General features: G+C 41.6%; 1 protein-coding gene across 1 annotated transcript in view; it reads left to right on the top strand.

Annotated features, from left to right (window-relative positions):
- Nucleotides 1–19,772, top strand: part of clip2 (CAP-Gly domain containing linker protein 2) — a 40,564-nt gene that overhangs the window by 17,172 nt on the left and 3,620 nt on the right. The window contains exons 4-13 of the mRNA XM_022738832.1: nt 2,778–2,991; nt 5,643–5,840; nt 5,941–6,044; nt 6,690–6,750; nt 8,801–8,905; nt 12,005–12,388; nt 12,675–13,250; nt 13,352–13,409; nt 14,645–14,728; nt 16,955–17,111. Coding sequence (XP_022594553.1) covers nt 2,778–2,991; nt 5,643–5,840; nt 5,941–6,044; nt 6,690–6,750; nt 8,801–8,905; nt 12,005–12,388; nt 12,675–13,250; nt 13,352–13,409; nt 14,645–14,728; nt 16,955–17,111 — 1,941 coding nt within the window. The remainder of the gene's footprint in view (nt 1–2,777; nt 2,992–5,642; nt 5,841–5,940; nt 6,045–6,689; nt 6,751–8,800; nt 8,906–12,004; nt 12,389–12,674; nt 13,251–13,351; nt 13,410–14,644; nt 14,729–16,954; nt 17,112–19,772) is intronic.

Here is a 19,772-nt window from a genome sequence, read left to right as displayed (position 1 = left end):
CCGGTTTCTCAGCTGAGAGGCTTCGAGTAGCAGGGAGATGGGTGAAGTCTTGTTTTTGCACCTGTCCAATAAGCAGCGCTAGTTTAAGCTCAAATACTTTGATGTGGGAATACATGTCAGATTAGTTTTCCCTTGCCTTGGAGCTGCAAGTTGAGGCCGTTTAAAATTTCTGACACATCTGTTAATAAAGGCGAGGTCCCATTTCCATTCTGTGTCGATCAGCTCTGGGACAGTTTTTCCCTTTGTCAGGAGAAAGGCATTGATTTCGGGTAGCAGGTCGTAAAAACGCTTCAAAACTCTGCCCCGGCTTAACCAGCGGACTTCAGTGTGGTAAAGCACGTCTCCGTGGGCTGATTCTAGCTCGGAGAGAAAGGCTTGGAACTGCCTGTGTTTAAGTCCGTTTGCTCTGATGAAGTTTATGCAGGACACAACCACCTTCATGACAGATTCCCACCTCAGAACTTTGCAGCTTGACGCTGGCTCGGTCACGATCAAAGTCACGTCAGAATATACCATTGTGTGAGGAGGTGAAGATGAGCCACTATTAACTATAAATAGCTCATAACTATGGTCAATTTTAATTAGAATGCCAACCTTTAAGTACGGATATGTTATGATGTTATGATAGGAAAATGCAATTTAATAAAAATTGGTTGATGTTTAGAGGGATTGTCTGGGATCGTTAAGTGGGCCACTCCAATTGCTTTGGCGGGCTGGATGTGGCCCGCGGGCCGTAGTTTGGGGACCCCTGCTTTAAACCTTGCTTTGTTTCTACATGTCAACCGTTAATAAACAGTTTTAAATACCTTTAAACGGTGGTATTTCAGCTTAAATGTACTGTAAATTGTGGGCCCACTCACACACACAAGCTGCCAACAAAATGAAAGTAAAATTAAACAAATAAACCCACAGTTGCAGCCCTGAGATGCTAAGTGGTAGCCAAATAACGTAGAAGTTGCTTCACTCCAACTCAACTCTAAGCCAATACAACTGTTCAGTACTCACCATAGCTGCAGGTAAGTCACACAATCCCAGTGTTGGACCTCCACGCTGGTGGAGTGAGCAGGCGGGCTGATGGCTGACCGTGGCGGGCTGGCAGGGGGGAGTCCTCTCTCCAGTCCCACTCCGTCGGTAAAGAAGCTACCAGGCTTCACTTTGCATCCCAAAGCGCTGGCTGGTGACACTGACTGTCTGTAGCGATCCAAAGAAGCTTCCAGATCTTTAGCCGAGTCACTTGCAGTCTGTCTGCGCAGTTCGGAAAGTCTTTAACAGCAACTAACTTAGCTAGCTAGCTGGAAATGCTAACAGTAACACAATATCAGCTTCTGCATTACTGAACTTCTCACGGTACACATTCAAATTTTCACTGGTTAGCATTATTATGCTCTAATGTACACAGCGCATTGACTGGCAAACCACACTTTAAACCGGTTTTACAACAGTTCTGAGTCTTTTGCTTCTCTCGCTCATCCTCCGAGCACCGAGCTTCGCCAACGACGTCACTCGCTCACCTTTTTTTCTCGCTCTATCGCCCCACCTCGTTAGGTCCCGCCTCCCAGCCAATCACAATGCAGGAAAAATGACATGACCCTTAATCAACCAACCACATATGGTAAAATCCAACAGTGTAGGTTGCACTGTTAACGCCACATTCTTATTATGTACAATGCAAACAACCTAAACCTATTTAAAGTGGCAGAACTGTTTATGTAGAACTGGAAATACTGGCCACAACATATTTATTCTGGGTAGGAAAAGAAAATTAGCTACTAGCAACTAGAGTTGGATAGAAAATTAAGATGTACTGTTATTTATGGACGGTTTAAATTGCCCTGGGGCTATAGAAGTATTAGCATCTACTAACTGTGATCATTAATTTTCAGTTTCAGCATGTAGAATATTTTCAGTTAAATGAAATTATATATTTACAAGTTACAAAGTGCTTCACAATAAAATTATTTTTGAAAACAGGTAGAATAGTAACAAACACAGGAGCAACAAATTATAATTTACAAAACTGAAATGACATCTACAATAAAGTGAAATCAAATGAATGTAAGGGAGTCTTTGGATGTTTTTTTAAAGTGTCATTTTAATTGAATGGAAACTAGTCCAAACACTTTGTCTCCCCTGGTACGCAGCTGGGAACATCTGGTTAGCCAACCTGAGAGACTTAAAGTTACTACATAGACACAACAATTCAGAAATGCACTCTAGGAGTTTCAGCTTCCAGAGGCTTATGGGTAATAACCGAAATAATATGCTTAACTTTAAACTCATCTGAATGAACAGAGGGCAACACTTGGGTAAATTGCTCCATGCTTTTTGTCTTTGTCAGAAGAAATCAGGCTGCATAAATTTAAACTATCTGCCGACGCAGTACAGGTGAATAAATAATAACAACACTCTATTTGTGAAGAAACAAAAGCATGGATTAATAGGGTCCTCTGAGTTCTCTAAGGGCCAATAAGGACCTCTATTTTATTGTGATGACTATTTTAAACTGGGGTTTTGTTCTGTAACTCTGCAGCTGACCTTGCCCTTCTTTCTCTTGTCATGCTGAATTTTATTTTATGGTTTTACAGATGATTTAAAAGTTTGACCATTTACTTTGGGGTGTAGCAACAGCTGTAAGGCACATTCACACCCGGTTTGAAACTGAAGTATTTTCAGATTTCAGACTATAATCATCAGATATTGTATTGTCAACATACATGTAAAGCAGGTGTGTGGTCAGCTCTTAAATCTCTAACCCCTGTCCTCTCTCCCTCCTACAGATACTTCCAGTGTCTTCCCAAGTTTGGCCTGTTCGCTCCGATCCACAAGGTGATCCGCATCGGCTTCCCCTCCACCAGCCCGGCCAAGGCTAAGAAGAGCAAGCGCGTGGCCATGGGGGTCTCCTCTCTGGCCCACAGCCCCAGCAGCTCCTCCATCAGTTCAGTCAGCTCGGTGGCCTCCTCCGTGGGTGGACGACCGAGCCGAGCTGGACTGGTAAGACGACCTGCGATGTGCTTCAAACACACACTGAGAGCAGAGGGGCTGTTCACACAGAGCAGGATGAGCAGTTTAAAGGAATTGTTCAGCGGTTTGAAAAATGCGCTCAAACTGACGCTTTCATGCAGAGTTAGAGGCAGAGGTTGAGACCACTGTCATGTCTGGACATTAATTATGAAGCCACAGCCAGTCCTGTCCTCACTGTGAGATTGACAGGGGAGACTCCTGGAGGTTACTGCTCATAACCCCCTGTAAAACCACAACTAGCCATATTTACACTTTGGTTTTTTTGTACAAATGAGACAAACAATATGAGACAAAACTGTTTTTCCCTGTGTCCAGGCTTCATGTTAAGTTAAGTTAACTGGCTGTTGGTTGTCGGCTCATATTTACCGTACGGGCACAACAGTGGTATTCATGTTGTCATCTAACTCTTGGCAAGAAGGTGAATAAGCGTTTTTCCCAAAATTATTCCTTTAAAGTCGGTAAGTGAGTAAGTAAACTTTCTTTCTATAGTGCCTTTCAGTTACAAGGTGCTTCACAGGTGTGCGATTATAAAATAAAACAAGACTAGGTCAAAACTTAGTGTATGGCTGGACCGCACATGAACAATGGCATCACTGCAGGCTGTAAACGACCCCCTCATAGAACCTGTTTGTGCCAAATCATTTTGAAAGAGCAACAGCCAATGGGGAAACTCCAACTCAGCCACGAGGCACTCATATCACAATATGATCACTCAGTCAGACAGTCAGTCAGTTGCCATTAGAGGGTTTGTCCAACTGTTGCAGTCCAGCCAAAAAAAAAAAAATGCAAATACATAAAATACAACCAGAATTTCAGGGAATGGCCAAACATATAGAAATAAAACAAAACACAAAAGTGACTTGTATTGGCGTAGATAGGACATGAAACCAACAAATACAGTTCTTCTAACCTATAACATCTTCTTTTTTTTTTATAAATTCTTCTTGAACATAACTTTAACCATATATTTATTATAATTTTCCTTTTTTATTAAGTAAAAGTTCATAAAAGAAACTGTTGCAGTTAAGTGTTTAAAGTTTTTGATTTTACTTTGTGAGGTATTAAGTCTCTAGATTCAGACAGTAGGATGATGAATAGGTTGATTGTATTGAAATACTCCCTGAGCTGCGGGGCAGTTAATAATTTGCATTTTGTTGCTGTGCAGTGTGAAGCTCTGATTCACTGACTCTGCGTTTTGCTCCTGCGTGACAAATCTGCAGAGCTGCAGCTGAAAGAGAATTCAAAGGGCTGGTTTCAACACGCTGCGTCTTTAAGACTAATATCCTCAGTGATGGTCGGCAACAAGCTAAAACGAATGGGACGTCAGGATATCTCGCATTGATTTGAGTTCCTGGCCGCGAGCCAGATCTTGGACAGAGAACACACCCCGTTACTTTCCTTGATTGTTGGCAGCGGCGTCAGACAGCACTGAAAGCAAACTGATCACACAGCACAAAACAGTCTGACTCACTGTCATTCCTAAAGCTCTTGTACCATAATCATGCCATAATTAGTTTGTCGGCAACGGTGGAAAAGTCGGCACCGTCTCTGATTTGCATGGCTGATTTGCATGGCTAATTTGGAGGCACAGAAATAGAGGTTTACATAAGGATCTCAAACACAAATGAGCTTCACATCCCACATGCAGCACAGTGTTAGAAACCTCAGTCACTCAGTCAGGTTCTGCATTTATAACAGTAAAGATAAATATTAATAACATCAGTCAGCAGTTCTCACTGAAACATATAAAACATACACAAAAGCGAGAATACGTCACTTTCCGAACCTCCATGTGTTTGATATTATGAGTATGTCAGCTGTTTCTTCAAAATGCAGGATTGTTTTTGTGAAGTTTTATTCTGTTTGTATAGAAGATGCTGCCTTGAACTTCTCTCACAGGTCAGGCAGGAATCCTGTCAAAGAGCATACTCTAGTGGTCGAAGAACATGTTGCATCATTCATTGCAAATTTGATGCCTGTGTTTTTGATCTGATACTTTCCCAAACATTCAAATATTCCCTGAGAGAATAAAATTTCCATATCTAAGTTGTTTTTTCACAACAATCTTCCTGTCAGGATGGGGGAGCTACTTATACAGAAGGCTAGATTTTCTATGTCTGTGACATTTCTTGATTTTTGGGGTTTTTATTTTTTTTATTTTTTTTGGGGGGGGTGTGTCAAGTTTTGCTTTTAATGATCATGAAATAATTAATCTGTGAACACATGACAGCAGAGGGTCGTTATGTGAGGTTAACAGAACAGTTGTTTTCATGATCAAAAACATGATCATGAAACTGGTTTTGACCTTAAATTTCGTCACAAAGCAAAGTGTCATGTAGAGATTACAGAATGACTGTTTTCCCATGATATAGGAAATAAATATATCATGATCTTTGAGACATTAAAGTTTGCTGTCAGAGGATGAGATGAATGTGATGTCAGACACAGAAAACGTGATTTACATGTATCTTTTCTTAACCCTCCATGCGTCAGTGTCTCTCCGTTTCTCCCCGCTCTCTCCGATTCTTCTTTTCCCTTTCTCGTCTTCTTCTCACCCTTTAAATATTCATCCTTCTCCCCGGCCCACATTTCCTTATGTTTTATGCTCTTTCCCTCTTAAGCTGACAGAGACGTCGTCGCGCTACGCCCGCAAGATCTCTGGCACCACCGCGCTCCAGGAGGCACTGAAGGAGAAGCAGCAGCACATCGAGCAGCTGCTGGCCGAGAGGGACCTGGAGCGGGCCGAGGTGGCCAAGGCCACCAGCCACATCTGCGAGGTGGAGAAGGAGCTGAGCGTCCTCAAGGCGCAGCACGTGCAGGTCGGGGAGAAACAGGAGTCATCCCAGTGACTTATGCAACAATAAATCTGTTGTTAAGCGCAGCATGCTTCATCAGCACCTCTCTTCTTACTCTCCACAGTACGTAACAGATAATGAGAGCACGCTCCAGCAAGTCAAAGCCATGCTGTCCAGCACACAGAAAGACAAACTGGAACTGGCCAATCAGCTTGAAGAAGAGAAAAGGTAAAATCACAATGTCACTCGTGCTGCTTGTGGTCTCTCATGTTCTGGTTTCTAAATCTAAATGTGAATCACTGATAAAAAAATAAATTCACAAATTGTTATACATGGAATTATATGTTTGCTCCTGTTAAACTCAGTTTTCTAATTGTATTTCAATTCAGTTTAATGACACTGTATCCTCATCATAATTGAAAGAAATGTTTATCTCAAGACTGTGAATTCATGAGGGAATTGATCACAGTTTAAACTGAATCTTAAACGAATATTTAATAATATTTAATGGTCAAATTGGTCACAATAATCGTTCCCCTTTTCTTTATTTGGCATCACTATTTAAAGATAAAATAACACAAACAGTGCCCAAGCTTTTTGATCCATATACACTAGATATACACAATGCACACTACAGCCTGAGATACAACTCATCAAAACATCATTTTTACATTTTGTTGAGTGTATGAAGTTTTAAAAAGTTATATACTGTGCAAAGAGTTATTGTAGTTACTGACTAACGTGTCAGTAACGTTGCTGGGACAGAAGATGTGGCTGTAGCGTGTCTCGACTATGATTGCACACAGAGAAGGTGAATTTTACCGATCCTTGTCTGTTTTCATTCTCCGTCTGATCCAACTTGTATTTTTACAGGAAAGTGGAGGACCTCCAGTTCAGAGTAGAGGAGGAGTCCATCACCAAAGGAGACCTGGAGGTATTTATCAGCATGATTAATACCTATAAACTATCAATAAATCAATGTACTGTATGTGTTTCCTCGTACTAATTTACAGTGTATCCTTTAATATCACAGGGCCATGTTTGAGTAGACAGTTTTTCATGCTGTGTAACAACAGTCAGACAGCAACGTCAGCATAATGCAAACCCTGGAGATCCAGACAAAAAGGAACATTTTCTAAAGGGTTTATGCAGAACAGATGATAATGTGTTTGGGAAGATGCTTCAGCAGGGAGGATGATCTGAACTAGAGGAACTGTGGAGCTCATTTCCCGCCAAAACTTAAACAAACAAAACATTGAATTTATGCCTTTCAAATACAAAACGTACCCATGAAACAAATACGCAACATATTTCTGACGTTTTCAGACACAAATACAAACAAATGTCTTCCAGAAAAGAAAAAAAGATTTTAAAAAATGACGGTCTTTCCACTGTGATTGTGCCAAAGATTTTCTCACAAATGTCCTGAGTAATTCACCCTCCACAACAGGAGGTGGCGCTACGAGTCAGTTTGAATGCAGCAGGAGGCTGAGCACAGCAGACTGCACAGAGCTGGAGGTTGGGTATTAGACAGACGTTCACCCCAGATCCAGCGGGGTCTTCTTGTGAAGTTTTCACCTTGTGTTTGCAGCAGGAGGACGGTGAGCTTACCTCCCAGCCCTCCTGCTGAACTAACAGCCTTTATACTGTGACCATTGTGCAGCCACACATCTCTGGACCAGGTTTCACACCCACAAACACCTGATTGACAGCTTCCCCCCGCTCACTGTGCTGTCTGCTCATAACTGCTTACCCCAGCAGAGACTTCATGAACAGGGAGCAGTGGATTTCAGCTGCAGCAGATTTTGGGACAGAAGTCAAACAAAATATGAGGATTTAAAAACCATGAATAAATTGCTGACTTCACTGAACGTGCGCACTCGTATCTAATTTTTAAGCTCGGCAGAAAAGTCTGAACTTCGTTAGATAAAGTCCACTATCAGTGCTCGCTGCTGTCTGCCCCCTTGAGAAAGAACCTGAATGGAAGGTAAATAGAATTTGTTCGCTCTTGAATGTGCTTTTGGTCGCCGCTGCACTTAGCCTTGAGATGTACAACCCAAAAAAAAAAACACATCTGTGGTTCTGCAGCACGGTGACTACATTTTTTAGCCTTAAAAATATCCTTGAGATCAGGACAGATTTTTTTTTTTTTAATACACGTTTATGCTACATCTGCAGTCACCTACTTAATTCTCTAGACAGACAGTCTGCGTCCCTGTTAAAAGATAAGTCGATATTTAATATTTATTTTCATCTCTCAGTGCTTTCTGACTTCTCTACCTGGTCTGTGGCACAAGCATGGTTCCAACCTTACATGTAAATCTTTTAAAAAAACAATAACAAATGTTTAGTTTCTTTGTTTTTTAAATGGCTCAGTAACTTCATAAAACACCTGGGCGCTGTAGTTTCTTATATAAACAAATAGTAATAGTGCATTTGCCGGGAACTATTTTCAGCCTTCTAGTTTGTACAGCAGCAGGAGCAGGACAATGTGTGTGTTGAGTTTGTGCTCATGGTAATGTAGGGACGAGAATAAATGTTTCTGTTTAATGAAATATAAAGATTTAAATATTTAAAAAGAAAACCTGTATGTGAATATTTAGCACATCATCAAAGCAGCTGTTCGCTGGCATATGAATGTACACTGTGTTTCACTTATTAAACAGTACAGGTACGACTCAAACTTGTCCTTCCCTGCTCTTAACTGCAAAATGTACTTTCTCTGCGAGTGCAGTCTCACTTCAGAGTCTGAAATCAAACTGTTTAGATGGGATCTGACTTAGCTCTCAAGCCTCTTCTCCTCAAATCTTCCCATCATATAATCAACTCAGTTCTTGCACAGTGCTGCTGTCTACAAAGCTGCCCTTTCATCATCTGTTGACAGTTTGTTCTGATCTTTATCGTTCCCCTCCGATCTTTATGGGTCTCTCCCTTTGAGTCTTTTTTCCTCCCCTCTCTGTCTTTCTCTTTGTCTCTTTTTGTAGACACAGACGAAATTGGAACATGCCCATATTCGTCAGCTTGAGCAGAGCCTGCTCCTCGAAAAGTCGAGAGCAGAAGCACTTCAGAAAGAATTAGAGAGGAGGAGGGTAAAAAAAAAAAAAAAAACCAACAACAAAAAAAAAAAAACACAGCACGAGCCCTTTGCCTGTAGCCACTGTTCTGTGTGGTTCTGCACCTGTTTGCTTCTTTGTTGATGGTAGCATAACTCACAAGCTGCACAGGTTCAAGCCGTACTCCACCTGTCTTTGGTGTCCAAATCTACATCAAACCAAACTAGAGACACACTAATGATAAACATTTAAACTCAGTACACATGTCTGTTTTTGAAAAGCTTCACTTTTTAGTCTGAAAAACAATGCACAAAAACTGGATCACTGTCTGTTCTGACACTCCAGATCCTATGTTACAGTTGTATATTTATAGTGTATATCAATGCAGCTGTAATACAGCTGAGGTGGCACAATTGTTAAACACAATTATTAAAATCCTACAGTTTAATGGATATAGCTGCATTATTCTGTAACAAATCCCATGAAAAGAGCAAAACCAAGAATGTGTCAGTCCGTAGTCTGACTTCTTTAGCATGTCTGTGTTCCTACTGGTTCCTACTGAAAACATGTAGTCTCACATAAATAAATATATACACAGTATAGTTTCATTCATAAAAGGTGACTTTAAGACAGCTTTGTATTTTGTATTAAACACACCTCAAACAGAAATAACTAGTGAATTTCTTTGGCTTTCACCTGCGGATTAATACACATTAAGGTCTTCTAGTGGGTATTTCCAGACGCGTGTGTCACTTCCTGCCAAGATGTATGCTAATTGGTGACTCAAAATTGCCCGTAATTTATGAATGAATGAATGAGCTTGTAATTGGATTAGTTTTGGTCTTTTTATGGGATTTGTTGAATCAAGAAAACTTCATTTGAATTTTATAATGTAGCCATATCATGTAACTACTACAGTAACTACTGTATGTCTGAAATACATTGGTATGGGAGTATTTAGCAGCACATGCGCTGTTCTTTCACATAGATATTAAAGTCTGGCCACAGATCCTCGACATGACACTGATGGATGATTATTTATCACCTTATATGAGGGTAGAAACATGCAAAACATACATGCACACTGCCTCTATCCCCTCCCTCATTCTGTCACTCTCATGTCATGAATCACAGTGATACTACTCCTACTCCACCGTTGACCCAGAGCCCCCCCCCCCCTCCCCCCCTCGCCTAACCTCAGACACTCACCTTTGAAAGGAAACACAGTACCAGTCGTGGCTCTCAGCTGCTTCAGCTTTTCACATCTTATGTTGCAGTAGCTGGTGTTAATTATTTCTTTTAAACTGTGATTTCTTTTTTCTTTTCTTTTTTTCTTTTTTTTAATTTCAAGGTTGTCGTTGGGATCAGTTGCCAGCTGCACTTTAAGATGCCAGGACATAACATTCGACATAACACCCTTCCATTTTAGCTCGAGAGTACGCAGTGGATAAATCTCCCTAAGCTCCGTGATAATTTTTGAGCAGTTATGTAATTAGCAACACATGAGAAATTGCTAAATTGTTGATGGGATTCCTCAGTGATTCTCCGAGTAATCCTCCGAGACAAATCATCGCGGTGATGCCCATTTACAGTCAGTAGTTAAGTGCGGCAAAAGGACGTCCTTTATGCCTCTTTGACATGCAGCGCTGCACTTCAGAGAGAGAGAGAGAGAGAGAGAGTCTCTCTTCAATAATAGACAACGGTATCACAAAACAAAAGCGTACAAGCTTGTGCTTTCAATTTTCAGGCATCAAAAGATAACAAAACACTTTGAAATGCTGGGTTCCTATATGCAGTAAGGTCTGCTTCTGCCAACAGGGAAGATGCACTCATGATGCAGCATCCTTGAGGTTGGGTAAGAGAACCAAGGTGAAAAAGAGATTTGATCTTGTTTTGGCTTTGATCCGCTGCTGAGCTATCTCAATTCTTGACTTCAAATCGACTTCAGATGCTGTCAAGGACATTAACCTTGCATAGACCCTTTTTTTTTTTTTTTTACTCTTTTACTCTTGTGTGTTGTGCTGTAATGTGAATGCTATACAGGCAACATCTCTGATATGAATCAACTAGTCACTCTGAGGTCTGGTAGATTGTTTTCCCAGATGGTTGAAATTAACATCTGTGCACTGTGCAGCAGGTCCTTCTTCTTAATCTCCTTTTTTATTTTGATTGGATCCAAGTGTGTGTTGGGTGTTTGCAGTTGTGTGTGTGTGTGTGTGTGTGTGTGTGCGGTGTTACCGTGTGGAGGTTTGCTGTCGGCTTTATTATATTTGCTTGGCTGCTTCTAGATGATCAGAGAATGGCTGTGCTCTCCTCTCATCTTTCACTTCTTTGCACATACAGTGAGCTGCACAAATATTTGGACAGAGACACGTTGATCCTTTGGCTCCTTAGTGCTGGGACTTTGGATGGAAATGATACAAAGACTTTTAACATATTTAGTGTGGACAGAAGTATCAAACACTGAGTGTAATGGTTTGTTTAAACTTTTTGATCTTGGCTAACGCTGCCAGTACTCTTGTAAAATAATGAGTAAATGCACGTTTGGCCTGCTAGAATGGGGCTACTGGAATCCATTAAAGCTGCACTAATCAATATTTTCATATTAACATCAGATTCAATGAGTATGTTTAAAGTGAAAGGGGTTGCCATAGTAACAGACGCACAGAGAGTTATCGCCTAAAACCTGCCCAGTATTTAAACATCTGTATATAATCATATACACTCTGACATCTGGCTACCAGGTGGAGAACTGGCTGCTAGTCTTTGTATCATCTTGTATCTAAGGAGTTCAACAGGAAGCCAAACTGCGAGACAATGTGTCGCTGTCCACATACTTAATGTAATGTCTTTTGTATTGTATATTCCACTGGAATGCACTTGACTGTCTCCAATCCTTGCAAGGACCTTCAGGGGTTTCCCTTTGATTTCCTTTTTTTCTTGAGGCCTGATTTTCTGCTATTAAATCTTGTTGTCACCTTTTCTTTGGAATGACGTCGTTCTGTTGCAGGGTCTCCGAACCTGTCACGGTAATATGGTCATTCTTTTGAAAGGCTGACATCTCTCTGCTGTGGCACTTATGCCAAAAAAAAGTCATTTAACAGCAGTGATGGATGTTGCTTTCTTCCTCATCAGCAAACCACGGTTGAAGAGCAGAGTCGTATCATGCAGCTGGAGGAGGAGCTCACCCTCAGACGAGCTGAGATCAAGAACCTCCAAGCTCAACTCAGAGGGCCCGACTCCAGCTCGCAGCAGGCCGACGACGGCGACGCAGTCCCCGGGTCCGACGCCCAGCCGGAGACCCAACTCCTGCGCGAGCAGCTGCTGTCAGCGGGTCGCGAGCACTTCAAGGAGAGCAGCGAGCTGAAAGAGAAGTACGAGACGGCGTTAGCAGCGAGCCAGCAGGAGATAGACTCACTGAAGGCGCTGGTGGATAAACAGAACCAGGAGATCAGTGAGATGAAGCAGAAAGCCCAACAGGCTTCCAAGGAGAACATGGAAATGATGGACACCTGGAAGGTATTCTGCTATATTCACTTTAATGCAAACTGTTCAAAGAAGTTCAACAAGAGTCATGGGCTTATTTCAGTGACTCCTGTGATTGAGTCGTGAAAGTATGTATGCTGAACCGGCACAGAGCAATAAGTTTATAATTTGCCTTTTCAAATCTGACAGGTACCGACATATCGGTGAGGATTCAGGGTCTCAGAGAAAAGCTTGAATTTCTCATTTTAATCAATTTGAAAATTGGTTTCCCAAATAACCAGCGGAGCAACCAGATTAATCTTCTCATTTCCCTCCGCAGGGTAAATTTGACACTTTAGTGAGCGACCACCAGCGATCCTTGGAAGAACTGAAGGCCTCATTGAGCAGTGATCATGCTTCTTCAGAAGGCCAAGAGCAGGACGCCCAGGAGCTGAGAGCCGCTCTGGAGAGCCTGAAGATGGAGCACCAGCTGGAGGTGGAGAATCTCAAAGCCAAACATAAGATCGAAGCTGCAATCCTCACCAAGGAACGAGAGGACTTCTCCACACGTCTACAAGAGGCCAAAGAGCAGCTGGCCGAGGGCAGCCACACATGGAGGGCCGACGTGGAGGCCAAAAGCGGGAAGCAGGCCCTGGAGGAGGCGACCGATAAGCTACAGAAGGCGGAGCAGAGGCTGGTGGAGATGGAGAAGCTTCGGGCGGAGCAGGACAGAAGCACAGAGGAGCTGAGAGAGAGGCTGGAGCTGTCGGACAAGAAGATGACAGACTACCAAGCCCTGCAGAAAGCCCAGGCGGAGAGCCAGGAGGAGATCCAGAAACTGGAGGAGAAGCTGAGGGTGACTGCGAACCAGCTCCAGGCCATCCAGGCAGACCGCTACACATCCCATGATGCAAATGTGAGTGGTTGAGGAGACAGGCTAAGTAATAGTTTGATGTTCTTCGATTGTTGATAAACTGTCTTTTAATTTCAACTCTCTTTAACTTGCTCCTTTTTCAGGTGATAGAAGATAATGAAATTTCAGATGAGAAGATGAAGCTCAAACAGAATATTGAAGGTATCTTCTTATTTGAATCTTTACATTTTGAGACAAACCACACATGCACTTCATTTGTTCTATCATTGTACTATCAGTTTTCTTAAAGCATCATTAAAACCCCTTTTTGTTCCAGCATTTATGTTGTAACTGTTGATAAGCTGCAGATCATAATGCATTACAGGGAAATGCACTGTTCTGTCTTCTTCCATTAAAAGGAATAGTTCCACGTTTTGGGAAGAACGCTTATTCGCAGACAGCAGCTGCTACACAACACAAGAGCCACACACTCACCTGACCAACAGGCCACATTAGCTTTCCTGCTAAAGTCTCCTTCTTATCTAACTTACAAACATGAGCGCACGTCTTGTCCTGCACTACTGAGCTGCAGCACGTTAAACTGCACCTAGACGTCCCTGCAGATATCGCTGTGGTCCGGGTTTAGATCCCGCTGTGCTTCTGACTCTTCGACACCACCAACAGCACACTGTCTGCCATTGACATGTTGCTACAGAGCAAGTTTGTTTACTACAGCAGCAGCTCTCCGGCAGCCTGCCAGCTGCTGTCAGTCAAACACCAACAGGCCCCTCCAACCAGCAGAGACAAAAAGAAGCGTTTTTGACATTTCTGCAACAATGCTCTTTTATTCCTTTTAATACTAAAAAAAATATATTTACACTGACTTGCTGTTAGACTGCAAAAAGGAATGACTAAATATGAAAACAGCAGAATTTTGTTTTTATTCTTCAGTTTTTATATGGATCAAACAAAAGAGAGTCAACCTGATAGTTACTGAGCTGGTAGGTGCATTTTGTTACCGTTTCCAGTCTGTATGCTAAGCTAAGCTCGCTGGCTACTGGGTGTAGCCTCACAGTTAGACAGATGAGAGTGGTATCAGTCTTCTTGTCTAAATCTGGGATAAAATTGAATAAACCCAAAATGTCAAACTATTTTTGGAGGGAAAACCAGAAAAAAAGATGGCAACTAAAATGAAATCTAAATCAGTTAATAGACGTCAGTGGTAGAAACAGATGCTGAGCAGTTCTCATTATTCTCTTCAGTGAATAAAGCTGATTTTTAACAATAGTCTATTTCAGTTAATTATCTAATGGCTGCTTTTAGGAGATCTATCCACCAAATATCCTGTGGTCGTAAGAGGAGTGACGGATACCTGCATTAACATGATGATCCACCTGACGGTTTCGTGAACACTGCACGATACTTACTGTTGTTTTGTTTGTTTCTTTTTTCTTCAGAAACAATGGAGAAGTTGTTGAAAAGGGAAAAAGAGGTCTCGACTCTCACCTCCCAGGTCGAGGCCCTCAAATCACAGATTGGAGGTAAACGAGTTTTTCATGACACAAAATCACTAAAGATGGGAGCGAGTCTTTTCACGCTCGCAGTGTTTTTGTGTAGCCTGTCGGAGAAGAGTATTTGAGAATCAACTTTTCTATATAATGTGAAAAGCTTGATAGCACCAACCAGACATTTGGCTCGACCTTGTGCGCAGCAACGCGTAGATAGGACGCCATACCCGAAGTTCAGTCAAACAAATGATTGTTTTAATTGCAGAAACAGAAACAGAATTTAACCAAAACCAAAAAAAGAAAAAAGAACGGATGGATTGGAGGAAGGGCATTCCCCCCTAAACTAACCCAAAATACAACAAACACAACTGAAAAACAGGACCGCCAGACCTCCATCCTCAAACCAGCAAAAGGAGACAGGAAGTCAGAGAGGCTGTTTGAGTGTGTGTGTGTGTGTGTGTGAGAGAGAGAGAGAGAGAGAGAGAAGGGGATCTCCCTCTGCTCCAGCCTCCTTTAAGTTGGCTGTGTGGATCAGTCAGCGTGGATCAGGAGCACAGGAGGCGAGGCAGCAGAACACAAGGGGGGGGGGGGGGGCAACACTGGCTAAAGCTTTTCCTTTAAAAAAAAAAAGAAACAGAGACATATCTCCTGATATATAAACTCGTCATCTGTGTCATATTAACAGTATTAAGCGTTGCTCCCTTTGTTCGCCTGTATGTGCGGCTTCACTTCACTTGCCTGCCAGTCACGCCGAGTTCAGCGCGCAGTGGAACGTGTTCGTTTTTTCACCGTCACAATCTTTGATCATCGCCGAGAGATCTGTCAACCTGCTGTCTTTTTGAAAGGGAAAAGTTCCATCGCATCAAACAGCTTCATGTAGTTCACATAATCATACTGACACACTTTGAAAAGCCGAGTGTAAATAATTTAAAAAGAGAAAAAGACTCAAATGAGACACAAAGTGGAGAAAAGTTGCATTATTACACTTCATGTGTCGATTTCTTTTCTTTTTTTTTTTAATAAAAAGAAGTTTGAATGTTTTGATTATTGATTTTTACAACCAGTGGAAGGTTCACGTTGAGGGTTTTTGATGTTCTTTATCAAAGTGCGGCAGAGAAACACATTTGAATTAGCAGAAGGGGGATCACCATGAAAAGCCCGTTGTCATTATGCGCACGTGTTGTGATACACCGAGTTGTTTAAGTCATGATTACTGAGCTCACAGATGCGGCATTAAGTTGTCGTTTGAGATGGATTAGTTTAGTTGGAAGAGATCATTTGATATCAGTCTAAATGCTGTGAGCGTTCATTCCTGAAGTCAGTATGTGCAGGATGAAGGATTTCTGTGATTACACACAAACGACTGTCTGTGGCTCTGACACTGTGGCATGAAACAGATCATAACAATAAATCATGTTATTGTTTTTGCCATCATTTAATAACTAGACCTCCAATAACAAAATCTGTGTCAATACGACTGTGAGGATGTAAAATGTATGAAAAAATAATTCTGGTTATTCAAGACAATCCAGCATTAAGTATTTATGAGCAGTAGGCAAACAGTTAGTTTATACACAAGTTATAAATGTTTATTAATGTATTTGTCTCGTCCTGGGAAGCATCCCTAAGTGGTGTATGAACGGTTATTGAATGATTGGTAACATATCTTAGTTAATGATGTGCTCACACACACACACACAGGAAGCCTTACAGTGTGCGATGAAGTATTTATTGACTTTGATACACACACAAATCATTCACATGCAGCTTTATAACTGTTTAATGAAGACGTGTTGAGCTCAACGTTTATAAGTATGGAGATAATATGCATTCTTTACTCAAGGTCCTCTTACTAGATTACACAGCACTCCTGCACTCTTCCTCAGTTGTCGTGGAAAGTGAAGAACTAATATTTATGGCTATAATAAATGTGCAGTAAGCATTTTCTTCAGATGGTTATTTGACATCCGCTGTGTCAGTGTGTCAATAGGAAATATCTTATTTTATATTTCCAAACATTCTTTTTGTAAGTAGCAAAATATCTGAGTGAAATATTTGTGTGGTGTTAAAGAAAGTAAAACAATAAGAGACCAATTTCCAAATTAAAAACTTAGGCTATAACATAATAAATAAGTCTAACCAAACTAAATAAATAAATATGACATATTTTCATTTTATAAACAATATACTGATTGTTTATATACTGTTTATAAATTGGGGGGGGTTGAAATAAAGTCTTATCGACTCTCTTTCCACCAGCACTGGAGGGCAAAGTTCGTTCTGGGGAGAAGAAAGCCGAAGCCCTGGCCAAGGATAAGATGCGTGTGGAGGCGGAGCTGGAGTCCATGACCAAGAAGTCCCACGATGCCTCTGGGCAGCTGGTCAGCATCAGCCAGGAGCTACTGAAGAAAGAGAGGTATGGAAACATGGCTATATCGAGTTTTACAGTCTGCAGGTGAAAAGTTATATCTGCATACATGCAGACGTTATTCACAAAGATACATCTTATATTATTGACTGAGTAGACAGAGTAGAAACGTACCAGCATTTGTTGCATTCATATGTGAGGAAAGTCCACTACACATTTCACCGTCCAGCTTAGGTGTCAATGAGGATGCAGGGAACACAAAGTCCTGACTCACTTCACTTTAATTTAAAACTTCATCGTCCCATAGGAGCACTGTGTTCTGCATGAAGGCTTTGCAGTAAAAACACATAAAACGCACTGTAAAAAAAACAATACGATGCATTTTACTTAATAAACATGTTCGGCAAGACTGAGCTCAGATGATGAGCTCAGGAGCTGCAGAGGGAAGACTTAGGCCTGGAGTTCTTCATAGATAACTGACTGAAACTGACTACAAACATATTATCAGCCTCTGAAGCTTTTATGGTAAAGGTTTATGCTAATAGTCGCCTTTTACAAAGGTATTTAGCATCATTCACATTCATTTGGAATCATTGTTTCCACCTGATGTAAACACGTCCAACATTCACTCTGATTTGAAGCTCTGTTTTGGTCTCCACCAACTCCTGACGGAAATATGTCCTAGATGTTTGAGCCACTAAATGCTCCACCAGCTAGTTGCTGGTAACTATGGTTGTCGTTCGGTGCCGTGTGGGGCAGAGGAGGAAAACAATGAGCTAAAATATGCTAAAAACACTCAAGTGACCCTTTTCACGTTACCTGTGGTTTATATAAACATATAGATGAGTGCAGCTTTAAGATGACGGATGTCAGATTTCTGTCAGAGGCTGATAGTAGTTATTTTTTGCTTGGTGGCTGACATCTCAGTGGTGAACTGAAATTTTTACGGATAAAGTTCAGTTAAACTGTGGAGATTAATTAAATTTGTAACTGAAATGGCAGCTTTGCCAGCTCTGCACATACAGCTGCCGGTCTTTTCCACCGGCACATATGGCTGTACCACATCGCTGTGAAACTGCAGGCCTGAGTCTCTGGGCCTTTTCCTCTTGAGCAGCAGAGGGAAACGGCGAAGACCTGCCAGATGTCCACCTGTCATAGACTGAGTTAGTCTTTTCACCAGCCTCCCTGGTTCATTTCTGTTGCTGAAGCCAAAGCTGCCAAACTTGGCTACATTCAATAAAACTCTGATAACTGAAGTCATTATTTAACCACCCAAGTGTAAAGAGGAAGTTGTCACAGCAGAGGTGCAGGGCTCTCTTATAGGGGTTTGTTTCACAGACACGTTGAATGAATTTATCTGCAGTGCTGTATGAACTCACATTGGTCTAATTGTATTACATCGTTGGCTATCTTACATTATACAGCCCTATATTATTGATGGTTATGATGTTAGTAAATGCTGCAAGACAGTAAAAGTAAGTGCCTCTGGCTGTGGCAGAATATTTTTCTATGCATCATCACTGAAGCAATTATGTTATATGCAATAAAAGTGTATACCTGCCATTGAAAAATTCAGTGGCTGTCTCCCTTTGAATCAGTGTTATTGGATGCTTGTATCATTTGCTCTCTTAATGTCACTGCTGCTATTTCAGCCTGTGACATCACGCCAGGGAACAAGGTGAGCGCATTGCCTCAAAAATATACGGCACATTTTTATCTTAGAAAGCTGCCGAGATAATTCAAGAGAGACGATTATCAGCAGATGACTTGGCAGAAGACAGTCCAATACCTACAGCAACCTCATTGATAAAATACACCAAGAAAGTCTCTGTTGCCGTGAGTCAGTCTGGCTGAGCATGGAGCCCAGTCGTGCCTTGAGCTCACAGGTTGTAGCAGCTGAATTTGATGTAATTTCATTGCCAGAGGCGCAGCTGCAAACAGTGAGGAAGAGGAAGGAAGTGTGGAAGACATCGCTTCACTAATGAAAATTCAGACGACCTTCTCACTTCTCGTAATCCTGCATTAATAGTTTTTCTTTTCGTCCACTTGGGGGCAGCAGAGATACAAACACAACACTGACATATTATCGGCTTATAAACTTAAGTGATGTGGCAAACTTGGTATTTTATTTACACATCTTACATCCCTTCTACATTATGCATTATACTGATACAGAAATATTGATTAGAGTCGCTTGAATATATGATCTAACAATTTCAGCACAAAGAGAAAAGGTCTTGAGCATAATTCTCTTTTTTTCTCAGTGTTACGTGCAGCTTTATCATAATTGAATTTTTGAACAAGTGTAGGGCAGTGTGCAGAAAAAAAAGGTGGCCCAGTTTATATGTAGCTCTCTGAAATCAGTTTCAGGCTAACAGCCAAAAGCTAGTTCATGTCAAACTGCACTGCCTGACTGTCCATCCACCAGCCGGTCTTACATGTACAGAGAATGAAGCCGCCTCCACAATCCCCCCTGACCAGACTGGCAAACACATTATTCACATAATGGGTTGCTGAGCTTTTAAATAATAATGACCTTTGTGGAAGGTCTGAGCAGATGCACCGCTCATATAATCCTTGACAGCAAAATTGCACAGCTTCTCTACTATTATTGCACTTGGGAGCAGTCAAGTTCACGGCGAGTCGCCGCAGTCCTGCAGACCAGAAAGGCACCTGTGGTAAATGGTTTCTATTTTTTCCTCAGCATAA

This window comes from Seriola dumerili, unplaced genomic scaffold (genome assembly GCF_002260705.1).
Source record: "Seriola dumerili isolate Sdu_G_001 unplaced genomic scaffold, Sdu_1.0 BDQW01000040.1, whole genome shotgun sequence".
Classification (NCBI taxonomy): Eukaryota; Metazoa; Chordata; class Actinopteri; order Carangiformes; family Carangidae; genus Seriola; species Seriola dumerili.
This window is presented reverse-complemented; position numbering and strand designations above follow the sequence as displayed.